This window comes from Saimiri boliviensis, chromosome 8, assembly GCF_048565385.1.
Source record: "Saimiri boliviensis isolate mSaiBol1 chromosome 8, mSaiBol1.pri, whole genome shotgun sequence".
NCBI classification, from domain to species: domain Eukaryota; kingdom Metazoa; phylum Chordata; class Mammalia; order Primates; family Cebidae; genus Saimiri; species Saimiri boliviensis.
This window is the reverse complement of record NC_133456.1, coordinates 2,017,927-2,038,158: the sequence shown is the minus strand read 5'-3', so window position 1 is coordinate 2,038,158 and position 20,232 is coordinate 2,017,927. Positions and strand designations below refer to the sequence as shown.

The window sequence follows — 20,232 nt, the reverse complement described above, 5'->3', positions numbered from 1 at the left end:
AAAGACCAGAGTTAGTGTAAATTGTGTTTAAATATATAATTTCTATGTAATTTAAATATGTAGATAGTATTTGGTGCCATGCTAAAGTTAAGTCCTGTTTGTTTTCAAATTAAGAGTTACATTTGTATTTTTAAATTAAGTGAAAACATTCAGACTCTCATATTAAAGCATGTGTCAACCTGGGCAACAAGGGAGACCTATCTTTAAAAATCAAAGAAAATAATTAGCTGAGCATGGTGGTGAGTGCCTGTAGTCCAAGCTACTTGAGAGACTGAGGTAGGAAGATCACTTGAATCCAGGAGGTCAAGACTGCAATGAGATGTGACTGTCCCAGTGTACTCCATCCTGGGCAACAGAGCAAGACCCTGTCTCAAAAGTAAATATGTAAATAAAAATAAAACTAAGCATGTGTTTTCTACATTGGGCCATATATCCCTAATCAGGGCACCAACTCCCACATGCTGGCTTTGTTCTCCAGGGAGGGAGAAACAGGGCGTCTTCAGTGCAGAGCTTGTCACACACCTCACACGGATTTGGATGAACTGGACCTGTCCCTTGAGTCCAGAGCTTCTGTGGTCTGTGATACTTTTCCCTAAAGTAAAGGGTTCTATAGTCTCAGTTTTAGTAATGTTCAGTCTAGATTTAGTTATCAGGCTCCTCTATTTTCATAGTCCTCCGTCTCCTCCCGTTCTCTCTGGCATGCTTACCCTCACAGTCTTTTAACAGATCTCAAGGCCCAGTGTCACTTAACCTTTCTTAGGGAATAGAAATAGTCCTTCCCAGAAACACCCAGACCTTCTTACCTGACCCTCCCATTCACAGTTATTCCTAAACAAATTTAAATCTCTGCATTTTGGTATATAATACAGAGACAAACAGCTGTATTTGGATGGAATGACCACTGAGGGGCTCAGGACGTGCCGCCTCCAAATAAGCCACTTCAGCACACTGATTGTTTTGAGCTAAAGGCACTTGAAAAAACAGTAAGTGCAAAAAGGGCACTCTGACTGCCTCTTTTCTTTTTTTCTTTTTTTTTGGAAAGGGCTCACTCTATCACCCAGGCTGGAGGCTAGTGGTGCTGTCAGGTCTCACTGCAGCCTCAACCTCCCAGCCTCAACAGATGCACCTGCCTCAGCCTCCCAAGTAGCTGGGACCTACAGGCACTCACCACCACGCCTAGCCAACTTTTTGCACTTTTTGTAGAGATGGGGTTTCACCATGTTGCGCAGGCTACTGACTTCCCCTTTTCTTCCTGAAGGCAGGAGATAAAACTCTCATGTGAAAGATGCCCGCTCTATACCAGGAGAAAATAAACTGTTTTTGAGGCAGGGTCTGGCTCTGTTGCCTAAGTTGGAGTGCAGTGGTGCAATCCCTGCAGCCTGAACCTCCAAGACTCAAGTGATCCTCCCACCTCAGCCTTTCAAGTAGCTGGGACCACAGGTATGTGCCACCACACCCAGCTAATTTTACAAAATTGTTTTATAAAGACAGGGGTCTCACTATGTTGCCCGGGCTGGTCTTGAACTCCTGGGCTCATGCAGTCCTCCCACTTTAACCTCTCAAAGTGTTGGGTTTCCAGGCACGAGCTACTGCGCCCAGCTGAAAAGAAACATGCTTATCACCAGAGACAGAGGGTCAAGATTGAGATAAATCTATAAAAAAAAAAACCTTGCTAAACTAACCTTTATCTTCCTAGTTACATTTCTACAATTGCCATTCTTTGTTCAACCTAGTATGAGCACTTAGACTTTAGTTACGTCTTTGAGTCTCCATTTTTCTTGTAAGGAATCACATGTAAATGTAAAAGCATAAAATTCATATGCTTTTCTGTTGTTAATCTGTGAGTCCCGTGGAGAAGGACTAGGAGAATTTTATCATCTCTCATGGAATTTTTTTTTTTTTTTTTTTTGGTATACAGATTTGACTGGAAAAGCATAGAATGAGATAACTCAACAACCAACAGCCAGGTTTTCTAACTCCAGAAAGGAAAGGGGTATAAAAGGATATTATAGGTTATGTTGAAACTGTAACTGCCAGCAGGCAAGCCTTCTATGAAATGGTGTGTTTGATTGAGTCGGCCGTACAGTTTTTTGAAAGTGGGGAAGGCAGCTGTCCGCATCCACACGATTAAGTCTTCATTGAGGAAGCCATTGTTTCTTGGATCCTTTTTATCCAACTCATAGATAGGATTGGGCCAGTTTGGGGGCTTTGTGGTTCCTGTGGGAAGAAGATAAGGGATATGATGGAGAAAAAAAATCATCTATCTTCTTCTGTTTTCTTTAGAATGTAGAGAATGAAAGAACCTCTGCATTCTTGAGGAAATAGAAATAGAAATGATACTTTTTTTAAAAAAGTGTGTATGTGTGTGTTATTTTAGTGTACAACCATGAAAAATCATGGGTTTAAAGATTCTAATGAAAGGATCATGGTATTTTCATAAAGCTAAAAAAGAGCAGAATACTGGCCGGGTGCAGTAGCTCATGCCTGTAATCCCAACACTTTGGGAGGTCCAGGTGGGTGGCTCACTTGAGGTCAGGAGTTCAAGACCAGCTTGGTCAATGTGGTGAAACCCTGTTTCTACAAAAAATACAAAGTGTAGCTGGGCATGGTGGTGCATTCCTATAATCCCAGCTACTTGGGAGGCTGAGGCAGGAAAATTGCTTGAACCTGAGAGGTGAAGGTTATAGTGAGCTGAGATCACACCACTGCACTCCAGCCTACGAGATAGAGTGAGTAAGATTCTGTCTTAAAAAAGGAAAAAAAAAAAAGAAAAAAGAAGAGCAGACTATCAAATTATAAGCATACTGTATCTTCAGCTACATTCAATGTATATAAAGCATTTAAAAAATAGAACAAAATGATCATGGTGGTTGCATTCAGTCATAAACATAGGATATATGTTTTTAAAAACTTTTATTGGGAAATATCCTTATTTAAATTACTAGTAATCTAAGGAGTGCAAATTAAACCAAGATGCCACTTTCATCTAAAAATTGGTTCATATTTCACAAAAAAAGTGACAAGCTTTGAAAAGGCAATAGAAAGGAGAACTCTTGTACAGAGCAGATAGCTGCATTAACTTCTTCTTTGGCAATCTAGGAGGCTGCATTTAATGCTTTAATATTTTGCCTACATTTTGGCCCAGAAATTCTATTTCTAGGAGTGTATTCTAAGGAAATAACCCTGGCGTGAAGATTGGCTTATGTCGATCGGGTTACTGCGGCACTGCGTCTAAGAGCTGAAGCTGGAAGGAAGGAAGAGAAATTGGTTAAGTGGGAGGAGGTGGAAAGCAAAGACGTTGTGAGCCTGTTCTCAAGCCAGGAAGCCTGGTCGGTTTGGGAGCTGCAGAAATATTGGAAGCACAGGGCGGAGGGTGGTTCCCGGAGAGGAGCCTGTTGAGTTTGCCGGCATTCTCACGCTTCCCGCTTCACTACAGGAGGCACGTTTGTCTCTCCCACTCTACAGGGTACTGCAGAACAGTGTCATCCTCATTCGTGTTTTCATTAGCATTGAGTCTGGTGTCTGGCTCATAGTAGGTATTAAATAAATGTTTGATAAAGGAATGAAAGATCCCAATTAAATCTGATGCCAAAAAAAAAAAAAGAATTGTAAAGAGCTAGTCATAAAGAGTAAATTGCTTAATGAAGTTTTTACTTCCATAAAGTTCTACTATTTGTAGGAAGCTGGAATGCTAAACAGGGAGCCACTCTTTCTCAGCTCTTGACTACTGACTAAACCATGTTCTCCTGAAAGAAACCCAGACCTGTTTCTAAGCATGGACTGTGGTGGCTGTAAAAGCATCCGTGGAGTGTGGTGGTTTCATCTGCTGACGTACGTTTGTACACTTCTATTCCCTTGGGAAATAATCCTCCGCTGGAGCGTCTTCTGTAAATGTTATAGAGCCGCTTACTTTGGCTGTTCCCAAGACTTCAATCACTGTTGTTAGAAGAATTTTGATCAAAATTGAAATTGCCTTTGGTATCTGCACGTTAGACTTCACCTTCTCTCTACTTTGGGCTGAGCTCATGACTGAAGGCAGTGTGTCCTATGTGCCACTGACATCAGAATCACCCAGGGGGCTTGTTAAAAATGCAGTTTCAGGCCAAGTGCAGTGGCTCGCCCCTGTAATCCCAGCACTTTGGGAGGCTGAGGTGGGCAGATCATGAGGTCAGGAGATTGAGACCATCCTGGCCAACATGGTGAAACCCTGTCTGTACTGAAAGTATAAAAAATTAGCTGAGCATGGTGGCGCGCACCTGTAGTGCCAACTGCTTGGGAAGCTGAGGCAGGGGAATCACTTGCACCCAGGAGGCGAAGGTTGCAGTGAGCCAAGATCATGCACTCCAGCCTGGCTACGTAGTGAGACTCCATCTCAAAAAAAAAAAAAATGCAGGTTCAAGCATGTTCTCACCTACTAATTCCTACTTCTATCCCATCCCATGTCTTCAGAGAGTTTGAAAAGTGTGGTCTAAGAGAGACATCAACTTCATTGTCTAAGTTCATTTGGGTCATTTGTATTGATCTGTTTATTCACCTATAAGCATTTCTCTTTTTTTGAATAAAAATTATTTTTTTCTTTGTACCATAGATTCTAGATGCCCTGATTCTATGTTCCTAAGCATGTCTTAATTGTCACTAGCACTAGGTATACAAAACCAAAAGACCCAATCTTCCTCAACAATTTATAGGCTGTGGGCATGACAGGTATATAAACAGGTAATTGAGTAAAAATGTGGTACGTCTTATAATAGAGGTAAGAACAAAGGGCAGCAGGACATGAGAGAAAGCTAGGGCCCTTTGTGTACAGTCCTGTGGTTATGTGGTAAGAAAATGCCACAGAATGTTGCCAAGTCCCTTTTGAAAACAGCAACTCAATTACAGATACAGTGACCATATATATCGGTTTGCCTAGCAAAGTCCCAGTTTATGTCTGTTGTTCGTGATCTCGTCTGATGTAGCGTGGATTCCACACAAGGTACATGTAATTTCATCCTTCCAGCATCCAGCCATAATCTTAGCTAGTAGTGTGTGATATGTTCATGTGCAGGGAATGGACTGCTTACTTTTACATATGATTATGTACGAAAGTCAACCAGAGACCCTTCCAGTCAAAACATAATAAAACATATCCCTGTAACCCATGCCAGCTGTTAAGCATTCCAGCCAGTTAGGCAATAGTTTCTTTCTGTGTTAGCCTGTAGGATGTGTGAAACTTCCAGGCTGCAAATCAACAGGATCAGTGAGAAACGTGAGAAATTATGGGTTAGGTTATGGGTACACGATGCATGTGTGGGAACTAGATGCTGAGCAGTGCTGCTGAGAGTAGTTTGAACTCTCTTGCAACAGTGATTTTGTTACTTTATTTTATTTTTCTTTATTTATTTTTTGAGACGAAGTTTCGTTCTTTCACCCAGGCTGAAGTGAAGTGGCATGATCTTGGCTCACTCCAACCTCCACCCGCTGGGTGGAAGAGCTGGGATTATAGGTGCCTCCCACCACGTCCAGCTAATTTTTGTCTTTTTAGCAGAGATAGGGTTTCGCCATGTTGGCCAGGCTGATCTCAAACTCCTGACCTCAGGTGATCCACATGCCTCAGCCTCCTAAAGTGCTAGGATTACAGGTGTAAGCCACTGCACCCAGCCTTATTACTTATTATATGATGTGACTATGTAACTATTGCATTGTTTGTTATCAGTTTCTTATTTGCTTAATAATTCACTTGAGCTGTGAAGAGCCAAAAAATGGAAAACATGTATCCCATGTACAGTTCAGTACAGTTTTTTAAAGATGATTGAATGTGATACTTTTGCAATGTTGGTTGACATTTACCGCCCTCATGGGTACCCTGGTCTCAAATGACCATGTGAAAACCAAAAGATGTACATCTGCGGAAGAACATCAGAATCTACTTCAAAAAGTGATGGTTAGTTTTTAAATATTGTGTCCAAAGACAACAATCTACAGAAGGTCCACTTATATATCATTGTGTGGGCATGACTTTTCATTTAGATCAAATGAATTTCATTCTAGTTTCACTGTTTTATTACATTTTGTTTTTGTTTTGTTTGTTTGTTTAGAGATGGGGTGTTGCTATGTTGCCCTGGACTGGACTGGAACTCCTGGGCTCAAGTGACCCTCCTTGTCAGCCTCCCTCTCGAGAGCTGAGATTACAGGTGTGCACAGCTGTGCCTAGCTACACGTTGTTGTTGTTGTTGGTTTTTTTTTTTTTGTAATCAAAGAGCAGCTTTTAATGTGTTGGCTTAGGGCAAAAATAATTTGTAAATAGTTAAATGAGGTCAATTTTATATGAATGTATTCAGATACTTCAAATAGAAAAATCAAAAAAGTTAGGGCCGGGCGCGGTGGCTCAAGCCTGTAATCCCAGCACTTTGGGAGGCCGAGGTGGGTGGATCACGAGGTCAAGAGATCGAGACCATCCTGGTCAACATGGTGAAACCCCGTCTCTACTAAAAATACAAAAAATTAGCTGGGCATGGTGGCGCGTGCCTGTAATCCCAGCTACTCAGGAGGCTGAGGCAGGAGAATTGCTTGAACCCAGGAGGCGGAGGTTGCGGTGAGCCAAGATCGTGCCTTTGCACTCCAGCCTGGGTAACAAGAGTGAAACTCCGTCTCAAAAAAAAAAAAAAAAAAAAAAAGAAAAAGAAAAATCAAAAAAGTTAATTATAATGATTTTATTTTTGTGGATTTGATTCCTCATGAAATCAAAGCAAACCTTTTAGAAGTTCAATCTTTGAAGGTGAACACTCTGACATTATTATAAATGTTACTGTAAGTTCAGTTACAAAATTCAACAATTGGCCAGGTGTGGTGGCTCATGCCTATAATCTCAGCACTTTGGGAGGCCATGGAGGGTGGATCACTTGAGCCCAACAGTTTAATACCAGGCTGGGCAACATGGTGAAACCCCATCTCTACAAAAAACCAAAAAAGTTAGCTGGGTGTGGTGGTGCACACCTGTAGTCCCAACTACTCAGAAGGTACAGGTGGGAGGGTAGCTCGAGCCAGGTAGGTGGAGGTTGCAGTGAACCAAGGTTGTGCCACTGCACTCTAGCCTGGGCGACAGAGAGACACTCTGCTCAAAAAACCAAAAACCAATCATCAAAAGCCCCCCGGAACAAAATCCAACAATCAGGTTTGAATTATTTGGTTCTGTAGTGATAACTAACTGCAAATTTGGTGGAAAACAACAAATGCTCGTAGTAAATTGAGAAATTGACAGAGAAGAAATGTACTTAAAATTAGTCATGGTACATACGTAATTCACAATTGTATCCAAATAACGCTACAATATTTTGTTAATCAAAAGAAGAGCTGTAATCCGGGCGCGGTGGCTCACGCCTGTAATCCCAGCACTTTGGGAGGCTGAGACGGGTGGATCACGAGGTCAAGAGATCGAGACCATCCTGGTCAACATGGTGAAACCCCGTCTCTACTAAAAATACAAAAAATTAGCTGGGCATGGTGGCGCGTGCCTGTAATCCCAGCTACTCGGGAGGCTGAGGCAGGAGAATTGCCTGAACCCAGGAGGCGGAGGTTGCGGTGAGCCGAGATCGCGCCATCGCACTCCAGCCTGGGTAACAAGAGCGAAACTCCGTCTCAAAAAAAAAAAAAAAGAAGAAGAAGAGCTGTAGTTGTAGAAATATAAGTATTCTTATATATTCACAGTTAGAAAAACTGAACTTCCCATTGCAAAATTTTTAGAATGACACGTTAAATTAAACAGATACTTCAGTGTGGTAGTATATGTGGTCTCCCTTTGTTGGACATCATCAACCAGACAGAATTTTAGAAGGGTTTGAGCCTTTAAATAACTTTTTTCTATATCAAACCATGTGTCCTACCATAACCTTGAAATTTTTCTGTAAATAAGCCCTCTAACTTCGGTTGCATTTTAAATAGTTGAAAATCTGGTGCGGTGGCTTATACCTGTAATCCCAGTACTTCGGGAGGCTGAGGCAGGCATATCATGAGGTCAGGAGTTTGAGACCAGCCTGGCCAACATAGTGAAACCCTATCTCTACTAAAAATACAAAAAATTAGCTGAACATGGTGGCAGGCACCTGTAATCCTAACTACTCAGAGGCTGAGGCAGGAGAATCACTTGCTCCCGGGAGTCAGAGGTTGCAGTGAGCTGAGAGCATGCCATTGCACTCCAGTCCAGCTGACAGTATGAGACTCCATCTCAAAAAAAAAAAAAAAGAAAAAAAGAAAAAGGAAAATCTTTAAATAAAGTATCTGAAATACAGAATACCAAAAACTCTAGTTTTTGAAGATTTAGAGAATTGTAATTATTGAAAACCAAGCTTGCAAACAAGAAGACATTGAAATGTACCCCTGTTAGAGCAAGTGAAAATTGAATATATTACATAGCGGGAGTTCAAAATATGTATAAGATTTAATTTTAAAATTCTGTAATTATGCTTTGGAATATCTCAAGATACGTGAAGACTCTTTTGATAGGGCTCTTATTTATTTATTTATTTATTTACTTATTGTTTTTTTAGAAATAGGATCTTATAATTTTTCCCAGGCCAGTATCAAACTTCTGGATTCAAATAATCCTCCTGCCTTGGCCACCCAAAGTGTTGGTATTACAGACAAGAGCCACTGCACTTAGCTGTACTTTTAACTGGACAAAACTTTTCTGTGCCAGAATGATATGATATTGAGAAGATGTAGGATTTTAGCTAAATTTCATGATGCACTCCAAAGAACAAAAATGAGAAAAAATCTTATGTGAAGTAAAAAAGACAGTTCCTGTGTCAATATTTGGGTTAAAATAGTAACATATTTCAATATTAAAAAATTAGAATTGATAGTATCTTCCATTTAGTAAAATTGCCTATCAAGCATAATTGATACCTCAGCACTATGCAATATTTTCCCAATAAAAGAAGTGAGGGTCAGCCGGGCGCGGTGGCTCAAGCCTGTAATCCCAGCACTTTGGGAGGCCGAGGCGGGTGGATCACGAGGTCAAGAGATCGAGACCATCCTGGTCAACATGGTGAAACCCCGTCTCTACTAAAAATACAAAAAAAATTAGCTGGGCGTGGTGGCACGTGCCTGTAATCCCAGCTACTCAGGAGGCTGAGGCAGGAGAATTGCCTGAGCCCAGGAGGCGGAGGTTGCGGTGAGCCGAGATCGCGCCATTGCACTCCAGCCTGGGTAACGAGAGCGAAACTCCGTCTCAAAAAAAAAAAAAAAATTTACCTTTTTCTGTGTAAGAGCTGATAACTAAACATAAAAAATAAAAATAAAAAGATTTACCTTTGTTTTTGATATATTTGTACATATTTATGGGGTGCATGTGAAGTTTTGTTACATGCATAGAATGTGTGATGATCAAGTCAGGGTATTTAGGAGATCCATCACCCAAGTATTTATCATTTCTATATGCTGGATACATTTCTCAAGTCCTCTATTCTAGCTATTTTGAAAAACACATTGTTATTAACTGTAATTGCTCTACGTTGCTATCAAATGTTGGAACTTATTTCTTCTATCTAACAGCATGTTTATACCTGTTAACTAACCTATTTTCATCACCTTCCCCTCCACCCATACACCCTTCCTAGTCTCTGGTATTGATCATTCTACTCTCTACCTTCCTGTGAGCAACTTTTTTAGCTCCCAAGTATGAATGAGAACAGTCTTTCTGTGCCTCGTTTATTTCACTTAACATAATGACCTTGAGTTCCATTCATGTTGCTGCAAATGAAATGATTTCATTCTTTTTTACGTTCAAATAGTATTCCATTATGTAAATATACCACATTTTCTTTATCCATTCATCTGTTAACAGGCTATATATGGCCTGTTAATGGACACTTAGGCTGAATCCTTATCATTGCTACTGTGAATAGTGCTGCAATAAACATGGGAGTATATTTATCATTTTGATATATTGATTTCTTTTCCATTGGCAAAATATCCAATAGTGGGATTGCTGGATCATTCTAGTTTTATTTTTTGGGAAATCTTCACACTGTTTTCCATAGTGGCTGTACTAATTTACATTCCCACCAACAGTGTATTAAGAGTTCCCTTTTCTCTGCATCCTTGCCAACATGTTTTTTTTTTTTTTTTCTTTTTAATAATGGGCATTCTAATTGGGATAAGATGATTGTGGTTTTGATTTGCATTTCCCTGATGATTAGTGATGTTGAGCATTTTTTTGTATACCTGTTGGCTATTTGTATGTCTTGTTTTGAGAAATGCCTATTCGTATCCTTTGCCCATTTAAAAATGGATGTTTTGTTTCGTTTTGTTTTGACTGTTGAGTTTCTTTTAGATTCTAGATATTGATCTCCTGTTGGATAAGTAGTTTGCAAATATTTTCTGTCATTCAAGAGGTTTTCTCTTTACTCAGTTGATTGTTTATTTTGCTGTGCAGAAGGTTTTTTGTTTAACATGGTTTCATTTGTCTGTTTTTGTTTTTGTTGCCTGTGCATTTGAGGTCTTAACCATAAAATCTTTTCCTAGAACAGTGTCCTGAAAAGTTTTCCCTATTCTTCTGTTTTATAGTTTCAGGTCTTCTGTTTAAGTTCTTAATCTATCTTAAGTTGACTTTTGTATAAGTGAGAGATAGTGGTCTAGTTTCATTTTTCCTCATATGGCTAGCCAGTTTCCCCAGCACCATTTACTGAAGAGGGTGTTATTTCCCCAGTGTATGTTCTTGATGGCTTTGTCAGAGATCAGTTGGCTATACATATGTGGATTTATTTCTGGGTTCTCTAGTCTTTTCCATTGGTCCATGTGTCTATTTTTATACCAATATCATGCTGTCTTGGTTACTGTAGACTTACAGTTTGACGTCTGGTAGTGTGTTGCTTTCAGCTTTGTTCTCTTTGTTCAGAATTCCTTTGGCTATCCTGGCTCTTTTTCTAATCCATATGAATTTTAGGATAGGTTTTCTATTTCTGTAAAAAAATCACTGGCATTTTGATAGGAATTGCATTGAATCTATACATTGCTTTGGGCTCTATGGTCATTTTAACAATATTAATTTTCTGATTCATGAGCATGGAGTGTCTTTCCACTTGTTTTGTCCTCTTTAATCTATTTCACCGGTGTTTTATAGTTTTTCTTATAGAACTCTTTCACTTTTTTGGTTAAATTTATTCTTAGGTGTTTTATTTTTGTAGCTATTGTAAATGGCCTTGCCTTCTTGCTTTCTTTTTCAGCGATTTCATTATTCGTGTACAGAAATACTATTGGTTTTGTATGCTGATTTTGTATCCTGCAACTTTAATGAATTTGATAAACAAACATGATAAACAAATTAAGTAAAGTTGCAGGATACAAAATCAAAAGACAAAAACCAATGATGAACATGAAAAAACCAGTAGCGTTTTTTGGTGAAGTCTTTTGATTTTTCTATGTATAAGGTCATGGAATTTGCAAACAGAGATAATTTCACTACCTCCAATTTGAATGCCTTTTATTCCTTTCTCTTGCATAATTGCTCTGGTTAAGAGTTCCAGTACTATGTTGAATACCAGAAGTAAAAGTGTGCATCCCTCCTCTTTTTAAAAGTAAGTTACTTGCAGGGCTGTGCTCTATGTGCTTGGATTCCTGAAGTTTCTTTAATGTAAAGGAAGATTTTGAAGAGCACTGCTAATTAATATGTAATAAAAGGAATTGGACCTGTAGGTGTCCCGTTAAGTCCTGCTGTTTAAGAAGTAACTTACATAGCCCTTAGGAACTCTCACTTCAAGCTTTAAAAGGCAAGGAGCAAATAATTTTAGGAGACTGATAACAATGTCACCTAAATTTGAGTACTAAAAAGAGATTAGTGTTCTCAATGGTGTGAAATTTATTTCTCCTACTTTCTCAAATATAATCCCAGGAATCTTGCTTATAAACAAAGCATTTCTGGGCCAGGAATACTTCCTCTAGTAGAGCAGTGCTTCCCATCATATTGTGCTACAGTTTCCATCATTTTTAAAGGACGGACACACCAATGATAAATAATAGTATAAAAATATTACAATCTACCACCTCAAAAAAAATTGTTTATGTAGTTCAGAGCTTGGAGATTCAAGTTTTGATGCAGTTTTATTTTGAAAAGAATGCTACAATTTATGTGGCTTTTATTTCTTATGTTTATATTAAAAGAAAAGCTAATATACTCTAATTTTTTAAAAAAAGTGGACATTCTTGTCTTGTTTCAGTTCTTAAAGGCTTTCCACTGTTCCCCATTCAGTATGATGTTAGCTGTGAGTTTGTTATATGTGGCCTTTATTATTTGAGATATGTTCGTTTTATGCCTATTTAACTGAGAGTTTTTATCTTGAAGCAATGTTGAATTATATCAAATACTCTTTCTGTATCTATTAGGATCATGATATGGCTTTTATCCTTCATTCTGTTATGTGATGTATCATGTTTATTGATTTCCACATGTTGAACCACCATTACATTCCTGGCATAAATCCCGCTTAATCATGGTGTATTTTTTATTTTTATTTTTATTTTTTAATGTGCCACTGGACCAGATGTGGTGGCTCATGCCTGTAATCTCAGCACTCTAGGAGGCCAAGGCGGGTAGATCCTGAGGTCAGGAGTTTGAGACCAGCTAGACTAAAATGGTGAACCCCGTCTCTACTAAAAATACAAAAGTTAGCCAGGCATGGCAGTGCACACCTTTAATCCCAGCTACTCAGGAGGCTGAGGCAGGAAAATTGCTTGAACCCAGGAGGTGGAGGTTGCGGTGAGCTGAGATCGTGCCACTGTGCTTCAGCCTAGTATTTTGTTGAAGATTTTTGCTTCCATGTTTATCAGGGATATTGGCCAGTAGTTTTCTTGTTTTGTTGTTGTTGTGTCCTTGTCTGGTTTTGCTATCAGGGTAATAATGCTAATCTTGCAGAGCTAGAGAGTTAGAGAGAGTTCCCTCCTCTTCAGTTTTTGGAATAGTTTGAGTAGGACTGATATTACTTCTTGTTTATACATTTGGTAGGATATTGCAGTAAATACATCCAATCATGTCTTTTTCTTTGTTGGAAGATTTTCATCAATCTTGCTCAGTGTTGCTACTCATTATTTGTCTGCTCAGGTTTTCTATTTTTTCCTAATTCAAACTTAGTTCAAACGTGAATAAGTTTGAAACTTAGTTCAAACAAAGTTGTATGTTTCTAGGAATTCATTTCCTCTAGGTTTTCCAGTTTGTTAGCATAAAAGTTTGTTAGTTGTTTATAATAGTCTCAGATGAGCTTTATTTTATTTTTTTTTTTTTTTGGTGGTATCAGTTGTAACGTCTCCTTTTTCATTTCTGATTTCAGTCATTTGGAGCATCCCTCTTCTTTTCTTGGTTAGTCAGGCTAGTAATGTATTAATTGTGTTTATTTCTTCCACACTACAAATCTCATTAAACTTTTAAAAACTGAAATTACGGCTGGGTGGGGTGGCTCATGCCTGTAATCCCAGCACTTTGGGAGGCCAGGGCAGGCAGATCATGAGATCAGAAGTTTGAGACCAGCTGAACCAACATGGTGAAACCCTGCCTCTACTAAAAATACAAAAATTAGCCGGGCATGGTGGTGCACACCTGTAAGCCTAGCTACTCAGGAGGCTGAGGCAGGAGAATTGCTTGAACGCAGGAGGCAGAGATTGCAGTGAGCCAAGATCGCACCACTGCATTCCGGCTGGGCGACACAGTGAGATTCCGTCTCAAAAAAACAAAAAACAAAACAAAACCTGAAATCATACCAGGTATCTTCCTGGACCATAGTAGAATAAAACTAGAAATAAATTCTAAGAGGAACACTTGAAACTGTGCAAATACATGGAAATTAACATATTCCTGAACAAATTTATTTTTGATTGGGATCTGTTGCTGGGGAATTATTGTGTTTCTCTGGAGGTATCATATTTCCTTTTTCATGTTTTCTATATCTTTCCATTGATAACTGTGCATCTGGTATAACAGTTAAGTCTTCCAATTTTTAAATTTTGCTTTTATGGGGAAAGATTTTTTTTTAAAGATACGTCTATGGTGGTAGTTGGGTAGGGCACTTTGGCTTTGGTTCTGGGTGCATGCAATAGCGTAGTTTTGAAACCTCCTTTGCAAAATTATAACAGTAAGAGAAATCTGACATGGCTGACTCCATCTTACTTCTAGCCTCACAGGTTGGCTGGCTATGCTCATTCCTGGACATTAGTCAAGCTAACTTTGAGAGAAGTTTATGGTTTTAAGTGATAATAGTCCTTTCTCAAAATCAGACTGTTCCTATAAAACTAATGACAGGGCCGGGCGCGGTGGCTCACGCCTGTAATCCCAGCACTGTGGGAGGCCGAGGCGGGTGGATCACAAGGTCAAAAGATGGAGACTATCCTGGCCAACATGGTGAAACCCCGTCTCTACTAAAAATACAAAAATTAGCTGGGCGTGGTGGCATATACCTGTAGTCCCCGCTACTCGGGAGGCTGAGGCAGGAGAATTGCTTGAACCCGGGAGGTGGAGGTTGCAGTGAGCCAAGATTGTGCCACTGCACTCCAGCCTGGTGCCTGGTGACAGAGTGAGACTCTGTCTCAAAAAAACAAAACAAAACAAAAACAAAAAACTAAGGACAGGCTGCCAAGTTAGGAGGATGAGAGGGGCTTGAATTCTAAATAATTACCAGCCGTTATTTGGAAGTCATGAGATTTGCAAGTTCCTCAGTTCCTTGAGATAACATCACTATTGTAGAACCTGAGATCGGCCTTTTGAGATTTCTTTTCATGGTTTGTTTGTTTTTTTTTTTTTTTTTTTTGAGATGGAGTCTTGCTCTTTTGCCATGTTGGAGTACAGTGGCATGATCTTGGCTCACTGCAACCTCTATCTCCCGGATTCAAGCGATTCCCGTCTCAGCCTCCTAAATAGCTGGGACTACAGGCACGCACCACCACTCCTGGCTAATTTTTTGTATTTTAGTAGAGATGGGGTTTCACCATGGCCAGGATGGTCTCAATCTCCTGACCTCCTGATCCGTCTGCCTCAGAAATTATATATCCCCCTCCCGAAGTGCTGGGATTGCAGGCCTGAGCCACCACACCTGGCCTGTCTTTTCAGGTTTTTGCATTTCTGACAAATAGATGGCCGCACCTGGGCCCTCACCCAGGAGCTGACTCAGCACAAGAGGACAGTTTGATTCCCTATGATTTGATCTCTGACCCAAGCAATCGGCATGCCCCCTACCCTGCCTCCAGACCAGGAGGTTGCCCCCTAGCCCACCAAACTATCTTTGAAAAACCCGTAACCTTGGAGCCTTCATTGAGATCGATTTGAGTAATAACTCTATCCCGTGTGGTGTGGCCAGCCTCAGATCAATTTTGTTTATGCAAGGGCAGGAAGAACCCGCTGGGCAGTTACAGTGTCTGTAATTTCTTTGGCTGTAAACAGCATCCATGGTGTCAGTGATTTCTTCTGTGGCTCAGAATGTGGTTGTTAGTGGAGACTGTGGTGAAGTTTTGCTGGAGACCAGGGCACCAGGTAGGCCAGTTTTGGGGCCCCAGTGGTGGCAGCAGTGAAGTGAGCATGGCTGTCCTTGGACCCCAGGATGTACGCTGTGACTGGTATTAGTAAGCCCAGGCAGGCTGCTTCTTGGGCCTCCAGATGGCTTGCTTGGGTGTCAGGAATGGCAGTAATGGGCCAGGTGGATCGACGGGTTCTCAAGTGTCTGGGCAGTGAGATGTGGTGTGGGCAATGGCAGTAGCAGTGGTGGGACAATTCTCTGGGACCCCAATGGTCCTCACTGGTGTTGGTGGTAGCTACCATTGGTTGGGCAAGCCAGTCACCAGACCTGCAGGTGGCATGTGTGGGTGGGTGCCAGCTGTGGTGGTAGCAACAGGTTGAGTGGGCCTAACCTTAGATGCTGGGAGGAGTGCTCATTTGCCACTGGTGGTGGACTGGGCTGTGTGGTTCCCAGGCTCCTGGACGATGTGCCCAGGTGTTACAGGGGTAGGAGCCAGGCTGGGCAGTGCCCTCAGGCTCCCCAGTGGTGCATGCAGATGCTGACTGTGGTGGGCCAGGGTGGAGTGATGCCAGGGCCGGAGGCAGAATGCCACATTGGGCTGTAGCTTTCCTAGTGATGAAAGCAGAGTTGTTTTTCTTTGTCCTCCAGAAGTTTGAAAACACATGGCTGCCCCTCTACTGGGGGAAGATGGCTACCTGGGACTGCTGTTGCTGCCCAGGCTCAGGCAGCTGCCCAGGATGCAGTCTGGCATCTGCTGGGCTCTCAAAATGGTGCTGTGCTGCAGCTGCTTAGGACTTCGGAGTTGGTGTGACCCACCGCGAGTTCTCTTTCTCGGGTAATGCCTTCATGTGGTTTCCGGGGAGCTCCCTGTGTTAATCTCATGGCCTATGAGGGTCAAGGGGCTCTCCCATGGCTAGGACTGTAGGAGTCAGCAGTGGGAATATGAACTGCTGGGGATCTCTCACTTACTCTTCTCCCTCACTAAGGTCCTCCCCAGACTTTCAGCTGGTCCCAGCCAAACAGGTAGCCTTGCTTCCCCTCCTTCCTTGTTTTTGGTGCATCTGCTAGAGTAGGAGGGTGGGTAGGTAGGCAAGAGCAGGGCAGGAGAGGCACCCCGCCCAGGAATGTCTGGTGACCATCAGGTGATTGTTAAATCGTCTCTGTAAAATAATAATGGGTTGCAGCTGGCGCCAGCAAACAGCAGGCTCCCAATAGGAAACACCTGGAGCTGGTGATCGTCAGCTTCCCAGTAAAGTCTCAGGAGTTGGGTGAGCAGGCTCAAGCTTGTGCACTGAGGCAGAATGGAGGTGTTTAACGGGTATATGACCTTCCTCTAGGAACACCTGACTGATAATGAAAAAGAGGCCTTAAATGAGCATGTGCACAACTTTAGTAAACACACTGCGCGTGTGGCCCGCCAAGTGCTACCAGGCCACTGTGCGTGTGGACAGCCCACCCCAAGGGAAAATCCGGGGAGGAGAGACACAGACTCCAGAACCAGGCCCCTGCGTAAATCCCAAGTCCAAGGCTGAATGGGGCACTGGGATCTCTCAGGTAGCCCGCTATAAGTTGATTTGATGTACACGCTATTTTAATTTTTGCAAATGATTTTTTGGTTTTTCTTTTCTTTTCTTTTCTTTTCTTTTTTTTGAGACAGAGTCTCACTCTGTCACCCAGACTGGAGTAGAGTGGCACAGTCTTGGCTCACTTTAACCTCCACTTCTCAGGTTCAAGTGATTGTCCAGCCTCATCTTCCCAAGAAACTGGGACTACAGGCACGTACCACCACACCCATCTAATTTTTTGTATTTTTAGTAGAGACAGTTTCACCATGTTGGCCAGGCTGCTCTCAAACTCCTGACCTGAAGTGATCTGCCTGTCTTGGCCTCCCAAGAAAATCGTTTTTAATTGGATTATTTTATAAGTCCATCAATATGATGTTAATTTATTGATTGATAAATAAAAATTTTAAGTAAGTATACAGCTCTTCAAGTGCCCCCTTTTACTCTCTAATGGGTACCAGTTTGGACATCAAATTACATGTTCATCCTTATTATAGCTGAAACAATAAGATTCTTAAACTATTGTCTGTTCCCTAATGTAAACTGGAAGAAACCAGGGCACCAAGCCATTCATGTTTTGGATAGATACGCACTGGAGATGTTCATGATATGGAGAGTTAGAGCAGAAAGGAATCAACAAGGAGATAAAGGAGGACTCGTAAACATTTCCCTATATGTACAAAACAAAGTTTTTATAAATAAATAAGTATATTGAGTTACTGTGTGGATCTTACCTCTAAATTCATCAGCAAGATTCTTGAGACTTGGATTCTGAAATTTGATATACTTATCTGTCCACCATGTAAGTCCAGTCTTTAGCATTGGCACTTTGATTTGTACAGAGGAATTAATGTTGTATGAAAGAATGATGGTGTCTATAAGGAAATTAAAAATTGTGTTAGAGATGCAGCCTAGTAATTTTGCCACCCTTTGAAATGCAGAACCAGACACAGCTGACAAATGAATCAGGGATTTTGCAGACTCTCAACATGCTTACATGCCATGGATGCTGGAATCACAAGACCATTCTTTTTCCTGCCAAAATTGAGCCAATTATTGAAAAATACCCGTAAGCTCCATTTAACTCATGTTCCCTGACTATTCCTTCAGATTTCTGGCAAGAGAGAAATTATTTGCAAATGACATATGGTAAGTCAGTGCTCTGGCTCAGCACAGATGATGTTTACAGAATTAAAACTAAACAAAACAAAAAACTGCCACTTAGCTTCAGAAGTAAATTTCTGGACGCTTAGCTTGTTACACACTCATCAAAGGGTACACGATGGAGATAGGAAAAGTCACCTACCATTGAACATGCTGTTGGCAATAGCACCACAAGGAACAATGGGGGTGTCATTGTTGGATGTTTTAAATGGGTAGCAGTTCTCAACAGCCTGGATGCAAGAGGATACAGCAATGAGAAATGCTTTGGGTAAACTTTTAGAATGTTAAAAGTGAGATCACTGGCAATGTCAATCACCGCCCCCCTCCCACCCCAATGACTTATTGGCAGTGACTAAGATTGCAGACTGCTGCCTGGTTTTCCTAGGTTTCTGATTTACTTAGACTGGAAAATTTTTGTTTCTTGGTGATGTGTATGTGTGTGGGTATGTGTCTCTGTGTTTTTTCCTCATTAATAATATATAGCATACCGGCTGGGCGTGAGGGCTCATGCCTGTAATCCTAGCACTTTGGGAGGCCGAGGTGGGTGGATCACCTGTGATCAGGAGTTCAATTTAAGACCAGCCTGGCCATCATGGTGAAACCCCATCTTTAAAAAATTAAAAAAAAAAAAAAGAAAAAATATATATAGCATACCAAAAATGTCTGCAAGAAATAACTTTACCTTATTGGTTGTGCTATATCTCATGCTAAACCTATAATGAAATACATTTTAAAAATCTCTTTTTATTGACATGTAATTTATTTCATTTTAGTGGTTTAGAAAAGCAGTCACTTATTTTTCACTCGTATTACTATCTGATGGGTGGTTGGAGGTGGGGGACACTGTTCCACTCAGTCACTCAGGGCCTCGGCAATATTGAAATATAACTTACATTCAGAAAAGTAACAAATCGTGAGTCTACAACTAGATGATTTATCACAGGGAATCAATCCATCCACACAACTACCAAATACATTTTTAAAAGAGGGGTTGCTAAAAAAATCACTCGTATTAACAACGTCACTATGGAAAAAGTTTCATTCTAGCTTATCTTGCTAGCACACTGAGTATCATTCACCAACGTATAGGTTTGAAAAGGTATTCGATTAAAGCAAAAGGCTTTTACTCAATCGAATGTAGCCTACTTTCCTTAAGTAGGCTGGATCAAGGCCCCCATGACAGGAAGGACAATGGTAGTTAGGCTCAGCCAGGCTGAGACTAATTACTCAAGGTTGCTGTCAAAATGGTGCATGAAAGGATAATCATCACTGCTCTAAAGAGGGGAAGTGCTACTTTTCAATAACAGTTGTTCTGAATACCCAGCCCCTTCAATTTACACAAGAATGAAATCGGCATTTCTGTTTTGTAAACCCTTAGCTTTTGAGTTTATTTTCCATCTTTTAGACTGAAAAATCCACTTGGTTGAAAAAAAAAAAAAAAAGGGACTATACCAAATTAAATCAAGCCTTACTTTCACATCTTTGCCCACCAATTGTCTATTACTTCTGGATCGAATGTATCGATACAGGTTCTGATGGAAGCCATGCAATTTGTAGTACATATAAACCTTACCCTGTGTGGGAGAAAAGCAAGAAGTGAGAGGAGAGTAAGGGAAATTAACTGCAATATTAACAAACATAGACAACGTTTTTCTTTTTTTGCAGACGGAGTCTTGCGCTGTCACCCAGGCTGCAGTGCAGTGGCATCATGTCCACTCACTGCGACCTTTGCCTCCCGGGTTCAAGTGATTCTCCCGCCTCAGCCTCCAGAGTACCTGGGACTTCAGGCATGTGCCACCACGCCCAGCTAATTTTTGTATATTTAATAGAGACGGGATTTCACCATGTTGGCAAGGATGATCTCAATCTCTTGACCTCGTGATCTGCCCAACTTGGCCTCCCACAGTGCTGGTATTACAGGCATACGCCACCACGCCTGGCCTAATATACAGGAAATTTTAAAATAAAAGCACAAAAAAAAATTGATAGGAGCTGAAAGTCTATTTATGGGAAATAGAAACCCAATAAATCAT

The 20,232-nt window shown here is 41.0% G+C and overlaps 1 protein-coding gene and 1 long non-coding RNA gene across 3 annotated transcripts in view; one reads left to right on the top strand and one right to left on the bottom strand.

The window, feature by feature from the left end:
- The window catches only part of LOC141585313 (uncharacterized), a 103,664-nt gene that overhangs the window by 54,122 nt on the left and 29,310 nt on the right, over positions 1-20,232 (top strand). The gene's annotated exons all lie outside the window — the stretch shown is intronic.
- LOC101052230 (cell cycle control protein 50C) overlaps positions 1-20,232 on the bottom strand; it is a 32,217-nt gene that overhangs the window by 3,229 nt on the left and 8,756 nt on the right. Inside the window, exons 3-6 of the mRNA XM_003943535.2 lie at positions 19,672-19,773; positions 18,342-18,429; positions 17,770-17,910; positions 2,008-2,217 (exon numbers count right to left, since the gene is read on the bottom strand). Of these exons, the coding sequence (XP_003943584.1) occupies positions 2,008-2,217; positions 17,770-17,910; positions 18,342-18,429; positions 19,672-19,773 (541 nt within the window). The remainder of the gene's footprint in view (positions 1-2,007; positions 2,218-17,769; positions 17,911-18,341; positions 18,430-19,671; positions 19,774-20,232) is intronic.